Source organism: Hoplias malabaricus, chromosome 14, assembly GCF_029633855.1.
Source record: "Hoplias malabaricus isolate fHopMal1 chromosome 14, fHopMal1.hap1, whole genome shotgun sequence".
NCBI lineage: Eukaryota > Metazoa > Chordata > Actinopteri > Characiformes > Erythrinidae > Hoplias > Hoplias malabaricus.
In genome coordinates, this window is record NC_089813.1 from 22,525,661 (window position 1) to 22,547,639 (window position 21,979).

A 21,979-nucleotide genomic window follows, 5' to 3' on the forward strand; every position below is an offset into this window, starting at 1 on the left:
GTTGTTTTGTGTTCAGTTAAGAATATAAACTGACTGAGCTAATGTCTTCTAGAGCTAGCAAGAATGAGATTCACATGCTGCCCATAACACTCTTTAACATTTAGCAATTGATAGCATGCTAATTATGATACAGCACATACAATATGAAATATTGTATTTTTACATTATACATATTTACATAAGTTACTAATTTGGAGATACATGTTTTTCTTTAGACAGTAACAATATAATACATAAACTGTGGTTATGCATATGAACATTTAGAGAAGTCCATGCTCTATGTCACTTTGAAATAAAATACAAATAAATAAAATATGACATAATACAGTTAGAACCTGTCTGCCTTTTTCCAGTTTATTTACAGCATCTTTTTCTTATTGGTTGAATCATGTTTGTAGCTTCAGTCATTTTATTTTTGTATTATTATTTTTAAAGATTCACTTATTTATTCATTTATTTTTTGCTATGTACACACATACACACACAGTGTGTTTGTAGTGTGCTGGCAAGCTTGTCAAAGTCTTTAGGCATGTTTTATAGATTTTCTGTGCAAATCGACCAGAAGGCATTTTCTTGTATAGCAACACACAGACTGATAGATTGGACCAATAGAGAGTGTATATGTTTCTGTGGACATCTAATTTGGAGCACCTCTGAACTAAGGTTTATACCCGGTTTACTTGTTAATTTTAAAAAGTAAAATGTTTAGGCATGAAACTTGTCGATCTAAAACAGACTGAAGGATATATGAGCATCAGGAAATAATATTTTTTGATGGATGAAGCTTTTTTTTTCCATGAATGAGCAATAGATACATGGCTGGTTTTCCTTCTTTGTAGTTTATTATAGCATCAAACCAGAATGACACTGAGTGTAACAGATGGATTGTGTGTAAGTATAGGTGTTCATGTTTGATTTGAACATTTGTTACACTTCTTGGCAATAATATCACTCACTTGCCTGATATTGTTTAGGTTCTTTTTGTGCCTGTAAAACAGCACTGACCCATTGAGGGGTGGAGTCTACAAGACATCTCTAGGTGTCCTACGAAATTCAGCAACAAGAACAGATATTTAAAATCCTGTAACTTGTGAGGAGTTTCCTTCGGCGATTTGGTCATATTGTCCAGCCCTATCAAGACCATATCACCAGTTTACCAGTGGTCTTTTCTTGAACACCTTTTTGGTAGGATCCCAAAAGGACCTGATGATTTGGAGAGTTTTAGATATACTGTGTCCAAAATGGCTCCCTATGCACTATTCCCTATATTTTCTATAATGAAGCCCAGAATGTTATATAATGAATAGGTCATGGTGGCTTAGTGGTTAGCATGTTCGCCTCTCAGCGCTGGGATCTTGGGTTCAAGTCCTATCTGGGTGGAGTTTCCATGTTCTCCCCGTATCTGCATGGGTTTCCTCCAGGGTCTCCGGTTTCCTCCCACAGTCCAAAAACATGGAGGGTAGGTGAATTGGCTTCTCTAATAAATGTCCTGGTTTGTGAGTGAATGAGTGTGTATGTGAATGAATGTCTGTATTTGTGTGAGTGAATGGGTGTGTGCCAAGATATGGATTGGCACTCTGTCCTGGGTGAAATCCTAGTGCCTGATGCAGTCCTTCAGGTGGAATGTCGTTCCTAGTTGAGAGTATGCTGTGCGCGTTTGGTGCGTGTGTGGATTGAGTGTTCTGAGCGTTCTGAGCAGTCTGGATTGTAAAGCGTCCTTGGGTATCTAGAAAGGCGCTATATAATAAGTGTAATGATAGATAGGGCATGGTTACAGACACAGGGATAGTCTTTTAGCCATCAATGGTCCTTGTTATGTTTGCTCTAATCCTAGCCTATTTTTTTCCCACTTGAAATGTATCCATTTTAAAAACAGACTTGTCAGACCCCATGTCAGGTGCTGTTGTTACAAGCTAGTCAGTGTTAAGCTAATGAACCTTGACCTTTTCTGACACTTCTACATATTTTTTAGATGTCTGTATAAAAGTTGAGTATATGCTATCTGTGGCGTTTCTTTATTTGTAAGCTGTTCTTTTTTTCAGGATCTTTTTAATCTGAATTAAAATGCTATATTTGAAGATACACAGGTGAAAATAACAGCCATGCAGTTAGTGAATATAAATGGTTCCAAAACTGTGTGGATAGAGACTTAATGTATTGATAATATATTACAATGTAACAAGCTAATCACTGTTGTTTAATTTTCTCTGTTAGTGGCTTTAATGTTATCTTTGGTGATTATGTATAATATATAAAAGACTTGTTGTGTATAATTTTATTCCCTAATTTTGTATAAAACAAATGTATGTGTGATGCATGAGTTGTTGCAGTCCTGTGAAATGCTATTCCAGGCTTCTCATACCCAGCAGGTCATTAGCATTTTTCATCTGTTATCTGAGCCTTACATGGCTGAGTTCCCTCTCTCCTCTCTGAGCTCCATTCTATGACTCCCCACAATCTATTACAGAAGATGAAACAGTACCTGTGGGAGTTAAAGCTACCCCTGTGCATTTAGTTTTCCGTAAAGGAGCCTGTGTGAGTCAAAGTGTGTGTGTGTTTGCATTCTGTTTATTCATGTTGTGAATTGAGACTGTATAAAAACCAGATGAGCTAACAGTGATAAATCCAGCTTGCTCTCTAGTTTTCTATTGTCTCACATACACATGGTTTCCAATAAATATTGTAAATTTTCACCCTACAAATTTGCAAGCCTTGAAAATGAAAAGATGAAAAAAAGAATGAACTGCTCAGCAGTTGCCTTTTCACTTTTATCATTTAATTTACTAGGCCTTTAGCTACATTTTACTTTATGTCAGTGTAACCAATGCTGTTAACTTTTGTTTGTTTGTTTTTTAAATCAATATATGTATAAGTTTCTACACTTTGTAGACCTAAAAATACAGAAACATACTGTAAATGTATACTAATTTAAAAAGCTCCTTTTTGTAATGCTGATATGGTGTGACAGTATACATCACTGTTTCACATATTAAAAAAACAAAAACTTATTTAAAGACATTTAAAGGTTAGAGAGTTGTTGAGCTCTACATCAGTCTTTGCATTATAAGAAGCTGTAGCAGGGTGCTTAAGTTAATCACATTCCATGTGGACAGTGGTAACACTATATTACACTAAATTATCATGGTGCTGCTTATGTAATGTAAACTGACCATTCTGTCAACATAGTTCTTAATTATGTGCTACGTTCAGAAAATCAAGTTGTGTTTACAAAGGAAATATGACTACCAGATGCTGTGCTGTGTACGAATATAAGTTTATCATTTCTGAAAATCAGGATATTTTTTTTCTTTACTGTTATTGATTTTGTCTCTTGCTCTGCTTGAAGGTGGAATTGCAGGTGGCATCGAAATCTGCATCACTTTCCCTACAGAGTATGTGAAGACTCAACTGCAGCTGGATGAAAAAGCCAACCCTCCACGCTACAGAGGCATCAGTCAGTACACACACACACAGGCAAAAAAAAAAAAAGATGACAGGATAGAGATTCCTCCTTGGAGTTAATTAGCAGAACTCTCTGGTCCATAACAGATTTTTGCCTGCTGCCACTCTCCCATGCATAGTAAACAAACTTATCACCTCTATCTCTCTTTCTGTGTGTTTGCACATTTGTTCACTTCCCTAATTTCTTCTTGGCTGATGCTCTGAGAATATTTTTAATAAGCCTTCTGTTGGTTCTACCAGACAGCTGTTATTTGTCTTTACTAAAGCTAAATTATGTAGTGTTAATATACTGATTATAAATCATGTTAACTGCATATTAGAAACTTTGAAGTGGTAGTTATTTTATGCATTTGTTGGAAGGGAAAACTGTAAACTTCAAGTCAATTTCATGCTTTTGCTGGTAGGTATTATTTGTGCAATTTGAGGAAATTGTATTTAATGGAAAAAATACATAGTTTATGCCATATTTTCCATTTTATTCATTTGTCAAGGAATAAAAATTCTGATACAGATTATAAATAAATATAAATAAACTCACTACATAACTTATTTGTAATTAAATTGTATTTAATGCTTATATATTTTATTTATTGTGTATATGTGACCTCTTCATTTTATTGTTGCCTACAATTAAATTCTATCATATCAAATACGAGTGTACAAGCAGCAATAAAATATATAAATTAATTAAAAAAAACATTAACATTGACCTGTCCAATGACAGCTCTTTGAAAATATTTGACATATTACATTTGAACTGTGTAAAATAAGGGAAAAAAAACATGTCATAACCATTAACTAACACATTCAGAATGTTTATAACAGTTTATGGTTGCAGTGAATTTGGTGTTGTGGCATTATAGTTTTCCTACACATTGTACTGACATGGTTGTAATGTTGTGTGTACAGTGGACTGTGTTACACAGACGGTTAGAAGCCATGGAGTAAAGGGCTTATACAGAGGCCTGAGCTCACTACTGTATGGATCTATACCCAAATCAGCGGTCAGGTGTGTATACCAAAAAACACACGCACACACACCCCAACACCCCAAATGTACATAAACCATTGAAATTTTTTTATAGGGACTGCTTTAATAATGTTTCTATTTTGGTGACTTGACATTTATTATGCAGCTTGTTTTTGTTCATGGAACAAAGGCACACACACACACACACACACACACACACTCTGAAGCATACAGAAGAGACACTCAAATACAAGTGCAGAGAATATGTTTATAATGTCAAAATATTTTCATATTTATAACAGGATTTTTTTTATACAGTCAGTTATCCCAAAGTGTGTTTGTGTGTCTTTCTGTGTGTCAGATAAACAGACAGGTCCAGCAGTGCATATCCTTTGTTGACAGTTAGAGCAGTGACTGCTACTCTGAGGCTTATGTGACACAAAGAGAGGCAGCAGTTCTGACCTCACGTATACCCATACACACACACACACAGACACACACACTCACATATGATTCACTGAAGAAATATGTGTGACTGAGACAATTCTGCAATAGAGCATATGCAGATCATTACTCTTAAATTCTAATCAAGTTTTATTTGAAGTATCTACCCAAAGTGCAATATTTTGTAATGACACTTGTGGGATAATTGGCAAAAATATTCCATTCCTAATGAGGAATGGCGGTAATTTTGGCCAAACGTGCATTTAAGTGTATTCTTGTATTTCCAAAATATTGTAAAAATTTCAAAATCTAGTATTCCCACAGATCAACATAATAAATGTTTAAACATATGCTGATATATCCTATATCCTGTATATACATCCTACATTAAAACCAAATGAATGTACATAACATGTAAAATGTTGAAACACAGCTGATGAGCTGTGCTGATTGGAACTGCTCTGTATTGCAGGCAGGATTGGACTTAATTAACTCATTTGGACTTAGGGTGATTTAAATCAAACACATTTTGTTTATGGGCCTTGTAGAGTGAGGGGCCTCTAAAAAATAGTAATTTTTTTGAGTTTGCTGAAAGACTGTATATTAAAATGTTTCATCCATTAAACAATATTTTAATACAGTAAATAAATGAGTGTTAAAACAGTGATAGAAATACACATCCCAAAAAGGTCAGGGAGATGTGGAAAAAAAAAAAAAGGAAAATGTCAGCATTCTGACTGGTAATGGGTCTTTTTTTTTTTCTTGGAGTTTATATATAATGCCATATACTGTACATTCAAGGTGTTTATTTCTATGGAATTTTATAATGGAGTTTACACAACATTTGATTAATAAATGATTATCTCACACATTATCACAGTTTGTTCCTCTATGCACTTCACGGTTAGCTGTAGGACATTATTTCTCATAGAAATGTTAGTAATCATATTTCTGAAATCTTTTGTAAGCCAATTCAAGCAAGGATGTATGAGTTGCTCAATTATTAATGCAATAAAAGTGATATATCTCTGATATAGATGCACCTTTACAAAATCTGATCTTTTTCCAAATGAACTAAAGGTGATAAATATTGATACAGTTTTGTTAGAGAGTATTTATAATTTTTTTGTGTAATTTCTTTCTGGTATTTTATCTATTTATTTATTTAGCAAGCAAACAAACATCATTATCATTTAATCATAAAACATCAGATCAAAATATGAAATATTTAGATATTTCCCAACTTGTGCCTGGAAGTACAGTTTGAGAAATACAGTGATTAAAAAAATACTGTGGTACAACACTAGCAGGATGTGCCTTGGTAGCTGAGGTTTGCTTTTCATTCAGATGGACATTGTACTAGACACGGTCATGTTCTGTGTTTATTTCGCCATAATGTCTCTCCCTAAGTCCTCTTCTGATTACTGTGATTGATTGTCCCCCAGCCATCAGTTGTTCCTCCATTCCATCTCTCCCCCACTTTTCATTAGATGATTGGGCTTGTGGTGGGATGGACCCAGAGAGAGGGGGAGGAAAGGGAAGGAAGAAGGATCGACCTTGTACAGACCCCACTAATGGAGTCTGTGTCGTAGAGGTACATGCTGTGATGATATATATGACCATGAGTCATCTAAGAGAAGTGGCTCAGGTCCCAGTTTCTGCTGCAATGTCTGCCATTCAGTTCCACCCTGCTAAAGTGATACCGGCTTTTTTGCAAAGGTTTGTGGCATACTAAGGAAGGCAGTCATTGTAGTAGATAACATTTAGTATTCTTAGAAAATGCGTGTGTGTGTGAGAGAGAGTGTGTGTGTGTGTGTGTGTGTGTGTGTGTGTGTGTGTGTGTGTGTGTGTGTGAGAGAGAGAGAGAGAGAGAGAGAGAGAGAGAGAGAGAAAGAAAATATTCATTGGCAGTATGAGTTGTGCCATGTCCAGCCAAAGAGCTGCTCAAATCTAATAAAGCAAAGGATAAATGACCTCAACTGCTGAGAGAGAGAGTGAGTAATGGCAAAATAACCAGACAGAGATAGTAACAGTAAAACAAGAACAGATAAACATTTGTGAAACAGACAGATTGAGAGATTGACAAACAGAGAGAGTAAAGAGGGTGAGGCACGTGTTGGTGCTCAGGTGGAAAGATATCAAAGACGTTCATCAGGCAGGCAGCAGCTTGTGTGCATTTGTTTGCATCTTCATTGTTTCTCTTTTTTCTGCCCACAACTCAAGTCTGAGCTATAAATAGAGCTCAGTTTCCAACTAGCCTTAATGTAGCCTTGTCTCTTCACTGATAAGGGGAGGATAGAAACAGGTTAATTTAGGAAAAAAAAAAAAAAAAACCTCACCCCACTCAAGTTCCCAAGGATCCCACCGCTGCGGCTGCTGCCATTGGTTGCCGAGGTTACTGTCGATGTCAGTTGATTAGAGAGGAAGCAAGAGTCTTCTTGGCAGGTGGTAAATATTCTGCAGAGCTGATGGGGTGCCTGTCTGGCAGGCAGGGAAGGATGTGTCGCCAGAGCTAGTAGCTCTGTGTGTGTCAGCGTTTACTGCTTGTGATGTGTTATTCCATTGAAAATGCATCCCTGTCCTTCCTGTATTCTAACTGAGTCAGACTTGGGAGAGCCTAGAGCCTCTCTTCACTTACATTGTGATAAAAGGATAAAAGACTACTTGGCCACTTTGTTACAAACACTCAACAAAACTTCTAGGTTCACGTTTCTCTTGTACAGCATATCTTCTAACCCAGTGGTCAGTTTCTTCCCAGTGGTCACCCCTTATTCTTCCTCTGTTCTGGGGGAATGTGAGGGGCATAAAGCAAATACTTGCCTGAAAATTTGCATGTTTTTGTTGCTTTTTCATTTGAATTTTGCATGCTTTATACAAAATTATTCTTAAATAATTACTAAAAATATAGAGAGAAAACACTAAGCCTAAATTGAATGTTTTACACACAGTTATATAATTATGAGAACATATAAAATGTATGGGAAATATACATTTTGATAAAACTAAATACAAGAATTGAAGTCCATTTACTATCAGTTATGTGTTTTAGTGTTTTACTAGGCTATAAGTGAAAACAGTGGAGAGCTTGGAGCAGGAGCTTACAGCGGCTCTCTGCATTTGTATCAGTAGGTCAGGAAGGCAACTCCTCAGCTGTGTTTTAGGACGCTAATGATGCAAGAATAATTTCCTCCCATGCTCCAAAAATACACGTTGGTAGGTGGATTGGTGACTCCAAAGTGTCAGTAGGTGTAAATGTGTGTGTTGCCCTGTGAAGGAATGGCACCCCCTCCAGTGTGTATTGCTGCCTTGTGCCCAATGATTCCAGGTAGGCTCTGGACCCACTGCGACCCTGAACTGAATAAGCGGCAGTGGCGGATGCTAGTCTTTCAAGGAGGGTAAGCTCAATTTCGGCCTACATCATAAAATGTGTCGGTTTATTTATACGTAAATTCTACCCTCCGTTCCTTTTCTAGAAAATGATCTATGACCCTGTCGTACCAACAAGGGGTCTTTTCCAGGGACTTGACTAGTGTCCTCTCAATGGCCAGCAGAGCTAGGTTGCTTAAACGGCCTTGGCCCATGTGAAGTGTGTCCGCCTGTGAGTGCTTTGTGACGGTGGAGGGGCTCAGCAGCACCCGCTGGACAGAAACTGTGATAGAAGTCAGAAAGGGTGATAGAGTGATCAGTCTCCAAACACAAGCAGCTACTAAAAACCCCACCAGAAATAGAAGCTCCATTTGTCGCTAACAAAGAAAATGACGCTAAGAGGATTAAGGAAGTCTCCGGTTCAACTCAGAACAGAATGAAAATTTAATGCTCCCACGGATCTCTACACCAAAGGATCGCTGATTCGCTCATTTCGCTGTCAATCAAAAAGGGATTCAGCCTCAGACAGATCATCCAATCATCATGCAGAAGCTGAGCGTCCGGGCCAGCCGAGGCCAGCCCACTGCCTCATAGACCCCCAGAGACGCTGAGCATCCGATGGGCGGGATAAAGCCCAGCATATATCCAATGACTCGTTTCGCTGCACTTCGCTGCTTCACTATTGAACTCTGTGGACGACATTGTTTAAAGCACTGTGAATTTGCGGGAATGATTAAGAGGAAAGCCGCGTCTTTACCAGTGATAAGATGCTGATTCTGAACAACAGTTAAGCACGTTGTAATACGTATTTATTCAATGACATATACACCCAACAGTATATATTTGGTCACTTATTTTTTTTACATTTTAGGGGAAGCTGAGCTTCCCTTGCCGTCTTAGGGCAATCGCCTCTGATAAGCGGTTACAGATAATGAATGAATAAAAGAAATATCTCAGCAAAAACCTCCAGCAAAGCTTACCCACACTAACTGGACTTTTAGAGGGTCAAACCTGGGGGCTTTGGAAATCCTCTGACCTCTGAGCCTCAGAAACAAGGAACACAAAAGCCTTAGGCCCAAGCTTACTGCCATGTTCATTGTTTAGAAAGAGACACAGGTCCAGTGATGATGAATACCTCATGCTCCATCTGTATGATTGCCATCCCACTACGGTTATTAGAGTATCCTTGGCACAAACCTCTCGTGTCATCTACAGGGAGAAAATAAGGTAAAATTATTAAATTCATAGTTCAGAGGTTTGTATTGAACTAAAGTTGGAGTATGTGATTTTGTGGAAACCAGTGTGCAAGTTGGTTTTTAATAATGATATTTATTATTATTATTATTATTATTATTATTATTATTATTAATAAGCATATTTCATTTATATTCTTTTTGGGATGTTGCTTCACATACATACAAACAATCAAAGAAACCAAAATACATAAGAATATTTAAAGGCTATAAAATGCAGTTCAAATAAGAAAAGGAAAAAATATATATACAATACAACAATAACAAAATTTAGAAAAAAATTCCCACCCCCTGCATTCAGCCCTGTAAGAAATTACAGCATGGACCCAAATGTGACTGATGCAATCAACAGTATTAATATCATAACAAATGTTCCAAACCAGTGTGTCTTCCTAGAGATAGGTTGACCATTTGGCATATTTAGCATATAAACAGGCAAATCAGGAAGAGCCACAACAGCTATCACTGTGGGACCAGAAGACCTAATCAATATCAAAGGAAGTTTATTACTGAGTAATCAACAACCACCACAGACAAAGTGAACTAGTCTAGACATGAAGGTGATACAACTCAATACACATTAAGTTCCTCACAGATGACAGGGTTCCATGTGAATTGTGTTCCTTAGGAGGAGCTGAGATGGAAGGCGGTATTGTAAAACTATATAAGCTGTGTTTTTCTATCGTCCCATTTTTTCCTACAGCCCTCATTCCAAAGCCACTATTCTAAAACACAAATATGCATTTGGCTTAGCCTTCAAACAACATCCACCTACCTCATGTTTCATTCTTTTTGTCTGAAAGCCTTTATAGCGTATGTTGGATTTTTAATCATACGCCACGATACCTCTGTGAATATATATTTAATATATATATTTATAATTTGTGTTTATAGCGTTGACCTTATTCAAACTCCTATAATCTCTGATATTTGACTTAATGATATTAATTAAAGTTTATAATTGGCTTAAGCAATTAAAACCTTAATAATTAGTTTGAGAATGAATAATAATCACGCTAAGTGAGTACTTCAGGATTTTCAGGAAAATTAATGAACAAAACTGCACACACTGTGATTTCAAATAATGAAAGTTTTATTAACAAAGAGAAGGATATTTACTTAACATAGCGTGATCTTGAAATCTCACGGCATCAAAGCAGGGGAAGCCGATTCGACTGTGGCAATACGCTAGGCACTCTAGCTTGTGACTAATGTGTTGCTAACTGAGGTTTAATTAATACAAAATTTATCAAGAAACTTAATTCAATTTTCAGCTCTGGACATGCGTAAGTTTAGCTTACTTTTCGTCGATTGTCTCCACTCGTTGCGTACAAAGGCTCTCTGAGGTCCTGGGAGTGATGGCGTCTTTTTTGATTTCGCGGTCTTGGAAGTTTCCAGGCTGAGTCAGCGTGGAGGTTTTCTTCGTCGGTTGAGTCGCCTCGGCGTACTCGGAGCGTGATGACGCCAGCGGCAGGATCCTCTGGCTCAGTGACGTGAGTAGGAGGGTTCGACCATATGGACGTTTGGATGAAAGTTTCGCTGGTTACTGCGGATCCAGAACTGAAAATCGATTCAATAAGCTTACTTATTCTACGACTTTCTGGTATCTCGGCGGTGTTTTCTTACTCTGGCCATGAATAAGTTCACCGGCTTTGATCAGTCGTGAGATTAAACTTAGATTGGGCGATAAAACATAAACAAGGTTAAAAGAAAAGAAAATATTCAAATCGCTCGACGCATTATTAAAGCTTCATACTTTCAGCTAATTCAAGACGTCTCTTGTGAGCTTTTGATGAAGTCTCTAAGATTTTTCTTTGTTTCGTCGGCGTGAAGAAGAGAGCGTCTCGCTTTGGAGAGGTTTGGACTGGAAGCGATGTTTTCTGCTGATCTCTTTGTTGTTTCGAAGCTTCTCGGAGTTCCTCTTGAACTTCTCGAATTGTTGAACTCCTTCTCCTTCTCCTTCTTCTGTGTGCTCTGCTTGATTTTTCTGTGTGTCCAGTTCGTCTCTTCGTTCGTTCTGTTCGTGTCGAGAGCTCTGTGTTTTTCAAAGCCAGCGCGGTCACGCCTTAATGGAAGGCGTTCTTTTCTGATTGGACGCGAGTTCAGGCTCACGTGACTGACTTCATGAGACAGGAAAGGGGGAGAGAGTAGGAGGGGGTTTGAATCAGTGATTCACAGAGACTGAACATAATTTTCGCGTATTGAAATTCCTTATACATTTTAGTAACATATAACAATGAGTATACTGGATTATTAATATCAAACATTTACATAAGATTTCATCCTGGGGTACGTTGTGTTTACGTCCCGTTTACAATAATAAGTTAGAAAAACATTAATCCGTTTTCTCTAGTCGGAGACAGAACTTCTTTTCATGATAGAGACAATCAGCAATATACATCATTTCATTAGAAGGTGGGCATTCATCTGAGGGCATTGAAAGTGACATTAATACATTTGTTTATACACATTTAATCATAATTTGACTTCATTCCAGTCATTTGTTTTAGGCTGTTGGTCCATGCCATGTTGGTCCAGTGCGGATGGATGAGTCACGGGGTTCAACCGAGGTCACTTTTGGTTTAACCATTTGCTGGTCCTGTTTAGTGGGCTCGAGATAAGGACGAGACATTTAGGTGCCATTGTCATAAAAGCGGGCCGTAAAAACTCTCTTATTTGTTCTAGGTTCCTGTTTCTCACAAGAGAGAAGGGGGTGTTGGGGCCATGTGTCACTTGAAAGTGTCCCTCTCTAGTCTTTGATGTTAGATCTTATGTGTGTGCGTGTTTGTGAGGGGTGTAGGGTCCTTGCACCCCTGCGGTTCGTGTCTTGGTCGCAGACGAAAGGTCCCCTTCAGACTGGAAAAGTTTTAATTCAAAACTTTTCATTTCTTCATCTTTCATTTTAATTTTTCATTCGTTATTCATATTCGGTCCATACTCCACTACATTCCCCCCTTTCTTTTCAGTTTTATGGTTCGGCAGGGATCATGGGGCTGAAAAGAACTTTTGCTGTGGAGGAAGGTGAGATCAGCAAGCATATTCAAACACATTTCCAGAGCTGATGTATTCCTATTAGTGTGTGGGTGCATATGGAATGTGTATGTTTGCATGCTGAAGGGATTCTAATTATTTAGGGGTAGGTCTTGTTCAAACGCAACCTCAAGGGCTGATTCTTCGACATGGCCTTCGGCTTCATATCTAAAACTTGGGGGTTCACCTCTCTGGGCTCTTTTATGTCTGACGAATTTGACCATTTTATTAGACCAAGTTTCTAATCTGCTCTGGAGGGCTTGAGTGCATTTGAAATAGAACCAAGCTATACCAAAGGTCAAAAGATATCCTAATCCTACCAGGGTAACTAGTAAGGTGTCCGGAGTGGACCATGCATAGGTGACAGGCTGAACTGGCCATAGGGGTTGAGACGACAGCTCTCTAAGAGTGTTATCTATGGGGGTTAGATCAATGACTTGGGTTCCCTCATATTCTAGGCGAGTTAGTGTTTTAGTATCTAGCTCGATGGTGTGTTTGGAGAAGAACTCTGAGATTTCTATGTCGCTCTCATATTGGTCAGGGTTTAGGTGATACAGGGCCAGGTCTCCTACATGTAAGATTGCGTTTACAGGGACGTCTACCCAGAAGGTTTGGCTAGGAAGGAGTACCCTTTCTGAGGTGTCATATTGATCATAGGTTAGTAGGGCCTCTCTAAAGGGGGTGTTAACCAACCAACGATTTCCAACAATTTCAGCTTGAGTACTGGTTACCAAACATCGGGGTGTGACGACTACCAGGCATTGAGTATCACTCATCATAGGCTTGAGGCCACAGATCCCATTTGCGCTGTCACGAATGAAAGGTTTGCTAGGGCACAAATAGTGAATGTCTTTAGTGAGTGTGCACATAAGCAAATTGGGTACCAGATATAGGTCAGGGTTATCGTCTTGGTATGCTACAAGAGATGTTGTTTTTACATGAACGTAGGCAGAATCTTGCCAGAAGCCAACGTTGACAACATCTTTCAAACGGTATATGTTTTCAGGCGCCATTATGGGAAGGTTAATGATGAATGCTAATTCTCGGTCTTGAGGATTAACGTAAATTGGGATGGCGCTACCTAAGGTATAGGCTAGGTGGGCCTGGAGATCAGTAACTACTTCTCGAGTTGCTGTAGATAAAATCTCCTGTACTAAGGATAGAGGCACCAGGTAGGGAGGAATCCTCCCCATGGCTAGGCTATCTACAGAGGAGCTGATTTCTTGTAGCATATCAGATGTAGTGGAGTATGGACCGAATATGAATAACAGATGAAAAATTAAAATGAAAAATGAAGAAATGAAAAGTTTTGAATTAAAACTTTTCCAGTCTGAAGGGGACCTTTCGTCTGAATCCAACATTCCACAAACCGCAGGGGGCAAAGACCCCGCAACACGCACACACCTAACATCAAAGACTGGAGAAGAACACTTTCAAGTGACACATGGCCCCAACACCCCCTTCTCTCTTTTAACTAACAGGAACAAAGAAGAGAGCTTTTACGGCCCGTTTTTATGACAATGGCACCTAAATATCTCTCCTTATCTCGAGCCCACTAAACAGGGCCAGCAAATGTTTAAACCAAAAGTGACCTCGGTTGAACCCTCGTGAATCACCCATCAACAACGTGGACCAACAGCGACCCCAAATGGACACTGGCGAAACCACGCCTCGCTCGGGGTCGTCTAAACAATAACGAAAATGTCAAATCCTGATTAAATGTGTATAAACAAATGTATTAATGTCACTTTCTTTGTCCTCAGATGAATGCCCACCTTCTAATGAAATGATGTATATTGCTGATTGTTTCTATCATGAAAAGAAGTTCTGTCTCTGACTAGAGAAAACGGATTAATGTTTTTCTAACGTATCATCATGAATTGGACGTAAACAACGTAACCAAGATGAAATCTTATATGTTTGATAAATAATCCAGGACACTCATTGTGGTATGTTACTAATATGAATAGGAAATTTAGATACGGGAAATGTCTATCTTATTACTTATTGTTTAAATCTCTGATCCAGCCTTCCCCCTTTCTTGTCTCATGAAGTCAGTCACGTGAGCCTAAACTCGCGTCCAATCAGAAAAGAACGCCTCTCCTTAGGGCGTGACCGCGCTGACTTTGAAAACAGCAGCTCGACTGCTCGCAGTTCAGTTACGAGAGCTCGACAGCAGTTACGAGAGCTCGACAGAAGTAACGGTCCACGAAAGAAAGCGGAGAAGAGAGGACGAGAACAACGGCAAGAAAATCCGAGAAACTTTGAAACAACAAAGAGACGCTTCTCCTTCCCGCTGATGAAACCAAGAAAAACCTCATAGACTTCATCAAAAAGCTTACAAGAGACGTCTTGAATTAGCTAATAGTATGAAGTTTTAATAACGCGTCGAATGATTTTAATATTTTCTTTTCTTTTAATCGTGTTTATGTCTTATAGCCCAATCTAAGTTTAATCTCACGACTGATCAAAGCTGGTGAACTTATTCGTGGCCAGAGTAAGAAAACACCGCCGAGATAACAGAAAGTCGTAGAATAAGTAAGCTTATTGAATCGATTCTCAGTTCTGGATCCGCAGTAACCAGCGAAACTTTCATCCAAACGTCCATATGGTCGAACCCTCCTACTCACGACATTGAGCCAGAGGATCCTGCCGCCGGCGTCATCACGCTCCGAGTACGCCGAGGCGACTCAACCGACGAAGAAAACCTCCACGCTGACTCAGCCTGGAAACTTCCGAGACCGCGAAATCAAACAAGACGCCATCACTCCCAGGACCTCAGAGAGCCTTTGTACGCAACGAGTGGAGAAAATCGACGAAAAGTAAGCTAAACTTACGCATGTCCAGAGCTGAAAATCGAATCAAGTTTCTTGATAAATTTTGTATTAATTAAACCTCAGTTAGCAACACATTAGTCACAAACTAGAGTGCCTAGCGTATCGCCGCAGTCGAATCGGCTTCCCCTGCTTTGATGCCGTGAGATTTCAAGATCACGCTATGTTAAGTAAATATCCTTCTCTTTGTTAATAAAACTTTCATTATTTGAAATTACAGTGTTTACAGTTTTGTTCGTTAATTTTCCTGAAAATCCTGAAGTACTCACTTAGCGTGATTATTATTCATTCTCAAACTAATTATTAACGTTTTAATTGCTTAAGCCAATTATAAACTTTAATTAATATCATTAAGTCAAATATCAGAGATTATAGGAGTTTGAATAAGGTCCACGCTATAACACAAATTATAAGAATATATATTAAATATATATTCAAAAGATATCGTGGCGTATGATTAAAAATCCAACATACGCTACATATATATATATATAATTTTTTTTTTTTTTTGGCGCCCACGCGAGGCCAGGAAAAAGGCTGCACAAACTGCAAAACACTGAAACAATCTCAGCTTGGGTTTATTAAATACTTTCCGCTGTTTGTGTTGCTGAATAACGATTGAGATTCAAAGCTTGATGTGGGCAATTATACCGTTTAGAAAAATAAGCTTGGTTGTTTTTGAAGAGCGCGGCTCTGCGCCATTTTGCATGCATTAAATTGAGGCCTGGGCACGTCTAGCTGCGCAAAATTCCGCTGTAAGACTTTGCCGTCGGATTCGACCTCCCGCCGCGAAATTCCGGCGAAGTAAGACCACCGAACCGAACACCTCCGTTCGTTTTAAACTGGGTCGCTACCAGCCTTAATAACGAGATCGCGCACTAGGCGATTGGGAGGTTATTAAAAGAATCAGCCGAAGATACGGCTTGTGTTATGAGATGAGAGGTCTGCTCTCATCAGCTCTTCCTGTTAAACTGAACACGAATTCAGGAAAGGAAGGACCCCTTTGAAGGGGCGGAGCTGAAACTAAGGAGGGAAATTCAAAACGCCCCCAAAACAGAGGAAGACTAATTCCCTCTTGTGGTATAAGTGCGTAATTGCAGGGAAAAATACTTCATAACTAGCGTCTATTGAAGCGTGTCCTCCCGTGCTCCTCCTTGTGGTCAAGTGTGGTGCTACCCTTGACGTTTGATTCCCGTACACCCTCTAGTGGTTGGGAGGTTGTCCTCCGAGACAACATAAGTGTTTAGCAGCCCTCTGGTGTTTAAAAGGTGTCATTACAGATGAAATTCTTTTAAAGTACCTTAGTGTAAAATCTCTGTTCCTCTTTTTAAATTTTTAATTTTTATTTTTTGATAAAATATCTGAGCGTTTAAAATCTTTATCCAATTTTAGATTTTAATCTGATAACGCCCTCTAGTATTAAAACTTCCCGCTACAGTGGAAATTCCCATTTGTGTTATATTGTGTCTGCTCGTGCCGTGTTTATTGGGATTCCCACCAGCGCCGACTGGTGTCCATTGCTGCTATTGCATTATAACTTGCTTGTCGCCCTCTGGTGTCCCAGTCTGGTATTACAATTTAAGTTCAACTTAAATACTGAAGCTTGCTGTTGCCATTCAGACTTACCTTCAGTACCCTCTAGTGGAGAAACTTGCTATCGCAATTGAAATTGTCAACCAGTTCACACCGATAAGACCTGGTATTACAGCTCTAGTGGCTGTCTCTAAACTCTGCACATCTGAATAATTACAAAATAAAAAGTAAAGGCTTGGAAGCATAATAAGTTGATACAACTATAGCAGACAGTGTGCAGTAATTAGAGATTGACACTTTAACTTGATACCAGATCACAAACGCAGTTAAAAGAGAGAGTCTTTTAAGTTAGCTGTACTTATTAATCCTTTAATTCGGAAAATTCTTTTACTTTCATAATTCCTTAATTGGAAATTATATCTAGTAATAAATCTTACTTAATTTTAAGATTCTTTAATCCAAATTTTTCGACAATTCTTTAATCCAAAATTTTTAATAATTTCAATTATTGAAAATTTTTTTTCGAATAGTGTTCTCTCCTCTTTTGCTCACTTGCATACAGCAACTTTCATTCCACCCTCTCCTACTAACAGACTTCCCTTAGAGATTCACAAGTGAACTCTAACACCATACATACTAGCAGTTACTCTTAGAGCACTCAGTACAGGTGAAGTTAGTTCGATTTAGTTAGGAAAGGGATTAACAGAATTAATCCGAACTAAATAGAAGTAAGTTACACCTCGCAGTTAAAACACAGCTAACATGGCAGAAGGAACCTTTCCCTCGGAAGTATATGTAGAAGGTTTGTGGGATGAGGCGTTCTCTGTTCTGACCAGCATCACCAATGATGTGATGCCTGGACTCGAGACGGTGCAGAAAGCCTCACAGGCCCATCGTGACCACATGGTGGCTAAGTGGGTAGAGAACCACTTAACCGACATCCTCAAGGGCAAGCCCCGAACTGAGGCATTAGGTCAAATAGCTCTCCTCGCTGTAGTACAGCTCAGGGCCAGTGAATGTGAGCTTGAGGTATCACGGCGACAGCGAGCAAAGGTAGAGGCAGAGTTAAGTCAACTTCAAAGCGAAATAGCTGAAGGGAACACACTGCCCCAGGTCACACCTGATGTGCCACCTAGTGCCGCTACAGAAAGACAAGGCCAGCAGGAAGATAGTGAGGATCAGGAACCAGACTCAGGGACCGTAACCTTTAGAGCTGCTGCAGCACCTCCTCTGGTATCAACGGGTATTTCACCTTCCCCTGTGTCTCCTGTCAGCCGTCCCTTACAACGCCCTGCTAGACCCAGAGCACTGCAACCCAGTGTCTGGTCCCCTCAACCTTTACCCTCTCACGGTCCCTCATACAAGGACCTAGATAAAATCGCGCGTAATATAACCCACTTTGATCCCAAACCTGACGGTTCTAATGATATCTTTTCCTACCTCAAAGATATTGACTTCTACCTCCCCGGGATCACCATAGATGACAGACTATATGTGATTAAACTGACCTCCAACCGAGACGTCAGTAACTTCATTGAACGTCAGCCAGACTACGTAAAAGCGCGATATGATGTGCTGTGCCAAGCATTGGAGGAAGAATTCTCCAATCACCTGTCACAGACCGGACTGGCTGCTGCTTTGAACATAAAACAGCAACGCCAGGAATCCCCTCAGCAATATTATAACCGACTCAGACAGACGTACTTCGGACCTAGGAATGACTCCGGAATGGAGGAAGAGTTAAATTTCAAATCACTATTTATCCAAAACCTACATCCCCACACCAGTCATCAGTTGGGAGTCTCAGCTTGCCCTCGCACCCTGTCTAGCAGGCAGCTGCGTGATTTAGCACTCAGAGGTTTCCTAAAATCCCAACAAATTCCCAACAGGCGGTCCGAAACACCCCAAGTCTTCAATGTCGACTCCAACTCCCCACATTTAGAGTTAGAAGGTGCCACCCAGGCCGATCCTCCAAGATCCGCCCTGGACCCTTCCTCCACTCCGTGGACTAGTGAGGGCCCGAAACCTCATCCACCCTCACACCAATACAAGTGCTACCCTCCTCGCAGGCCAGACAGAAATCACGACAAAGATTTCTGGAACCCTCGGGACAGGGCTGGGTATGGTCGTGACTATTACCCTGCAGAAAACCGCGGTGCGGGCCGTGGAAAACCATCACATCCCCATAAGGGATATGAGCGAACAGCTCAGAACCAGCTTTCTGATTCTAATAGACAAAAGAAAGAGAAATACTGGTATCAAAATAAAGAAAATCACACCAAAGACAAGCTTAAAGGCAAGGAATTCAGCTCTAAGGAGTTAGAGGACATCCGCCGAATGCTTGCAATGATCTGTAAAGAGAAAAAGAAAATACCTGACATTCTCTCTATCACCTCTGTGCGGTCTAGCCCAAAGCCATCCTTTAACACCCCAGAAATGTTAGAGAGTTATGTAGGAGAAGTGACAAGCAAAGCTCCGTCTTCTAGCGCACCGTGCAATCTCCTCTTGACCCAAACAAATACTGAAGACCCAATGATACAGGGGGGTGATTCGCAACCACCAGTGCTGTTTTGGTTGTTCAGTTAGACGGTAAAGAAGATTTAACGCCAAATGACCCTTCAGTCATTGAAGGCGACACACCCGTCCGACAATTCATGGGACACTTAACTGAGAAAGGGGTTGCACGCAAATTCTATTTGTCCACCATTGTGGAGAGAAGGCTAGTACATGAGGCCCTGTTGGACACTGCATCAGATGTCACGCTCATGTCTTCCGCCTTGTTCCACCAGGTTCGAGCCATTGCGCGGCGTGAAAATCGCGAGATACAGCTCCAAAACTGTTCTCTTAAAATTCAGCCGTATTCACATGCAGGCCTTACTATCCAATCTATGGCACTAATACACTTAGCCATCGGACCAATGACTTTAGTGCATCCAGTCCATGTGCCTCCTCTCGAAACAATTCCCTTCCTCATCGGCAAAGATCTCCTTAATCGCTTCGAGCCACTGATTGACTTCAAAAGGTCAAAGATCTGGGCACAAGTGCGTGAGCCTTTACCCATCTGCACCCCACACCACCGGGAAGCTCAGTGTTGCCGTCTCGAAATCCGGCCTGAATCAATAGGAGATCCACCAAGTCAGATCCCTCACTTCGAGGAAGAGGAAACTGAGCCCATGGCGACCACACCAGAGACAGCAGTCTCTCCCTGGCCCCCTAGTGCCATGTTAGAACAACGGAACACATTCCTGTACACTTTCACACAGCCGTCCACAACAGACGCTCCCGGCCTTCCCATCGTGAATGGTCTCACAATGCAGGACTATCATGTGGACAATGCAGTTCTGGCTCTGTGGACTGACAAGTCCGCTATAAGCCAAACCCTCTTTAACGCTCTGCGCCTCACTCAACCAAATATTCCTTTGGTGAGCAGTCCTTGTCGTTTCCCTCTTAACCCGACATCAAAAGTGATGTCACCCACTGACGGAATTTGCCCTTTAACTGTCCAGTGGAACAAAAGGGTAATCACCCATTATTTCTTAGTCGTCCCTGACTTGCCGCACGACGCTTACATTGGAAGTGACTTCTTGGTGCCCCTCGATGTCCACGTAGACACTCTCAATAGCGTGCTGTGGTCTTTGACCTATGTTTCAACGGAAACCTGGTCCTCGGATCTCAGCAACCTAGGCTCAGGACAAACTATTCCCGAGGTATGTCAGGTCACTAACCAAGGTTCACTTGTGGTACCTGCGAACACCACAAATGTACCCATCCGCTTAGTCATGCGACCTGGCCAACACTTAAGCCACGCGCATGCAGTTTTCCAACCATCACCTCAGTTCTTCGAACTAGGCCTCACCATCGAAGCCACACCTTTGGTGGAAACACGAGCAAGATCCACCTATCTATTCGTACGGAACGAAACCACTCAACCCTCGACGATCCCTCACTCATCCCCTCTGGGTTGGTTAGTCAGTACGAAATTCCATGACTTTGAGTTGCGAATTCCGATCATAGGACCAATGCCTGAATCCCTTCTTCTTGATCATCCATAATCAAAGGCGTTCTACACTCATCTGACACGAGCTGTTGCTCTCTTCTCAGCTCTGGATATGAGTAATGACGCCATTTGCAGGATAGATCTCGCTGACGACAATCAAATGACGGTCACGGTTCTTTCTTTAGATTCATTCCCGGAATCCTCCCAGGAACCATCCCGAAGCGGGAGAAAACACTTCAAATCCACGTACTTCGAAAGAACTATCTGACTCCGAATTTCGTATCCAAGTCGAACACGTTCTAAAGGAGGCCGACGCCCTCCAAAGCAAAGAAGAACGTGAGAAACTCTGTGAAGTGCTCCTTAAATATCAAAAATCTTTTTCCAAAGATTCAACGGACTGTGGTCTCACTGATATTCATTCAGTGCGCATTCCCACTCGTCCAGGAGCACCACCCACGTTTGTCCGCCAATACAAAATTCCGTTGGCATCCTATGAACCGGTACAACAAATCATTGATGACTTGCTGGAAAAGGGCATAATTCGACCCTGCAACAGCACATATTAGGCACCATTATGGCCCGTCATAAAACCAAATGGTAAATGGCGCTTAACCATCGACTATCGGAAACTAAATCAACAGGTTCCCTTGTCTCGATGGCCGATGACACAATTGGAGCAAGAACTTCCCTTGGTCCGAAACGCTAAATACTTTTCCACCATCGATGTAGCCTCTGGCTTCTGGACCATCCCGGTGCAAGCAGAAGACCAACACAAGCTCGCTTTCACTTTCGCAAACCGACAGTACACATTCACTCTGTGCCCTTTTGGATATGCCAACTCACCCGCGGAGTTTAACATTTTCTTAAACAATGCATGCCCTGACGCCCGCGAGCGAGGCACCCTCATATATGTGGACGACATACTCATGCGTAACCACTCCCTACAGGCACACATTGACGAGATTGATCACGTTCTTGACCAGCTTACAACAGCAGGTGCGAAAATATCACTCTCCAAATGTCAGTGGTGCAGAACAAAAGTGAATTACGTTGGTCTGCTCGTAAGCACTGATGGTGTTGAACCACAAGT

At 40.6% G+C, this 21,979-nt stretch overlaps 1 protein-coding gene across 1 annotated transcript in view; it reads left to right on the forward strand.

The window, feature by feature from the left end:
* si:dkey-178e17.1 (tricarboxylate transport protein B, mitochondrial) overlaps positions 1-21,979 on the forward strand; it is a 60,858-nt gene that overhangs the window by 14,348 nt on the left and 24,531 nt on the right. The window contains exons 2-3 of the mRNA XM_066644611.1: positions 3,347-3,454; positions 4,372-4,471. Of these exons, the coding sequence (XP_066500708.1) occupies positions 3,347-3,454; positions 4,372-4,471 (208 nt within the window). The remainder of the gene's footprint in view (positions 1-3,346; positions 3,455-4,371; positions 4,472-21,979) is intronic.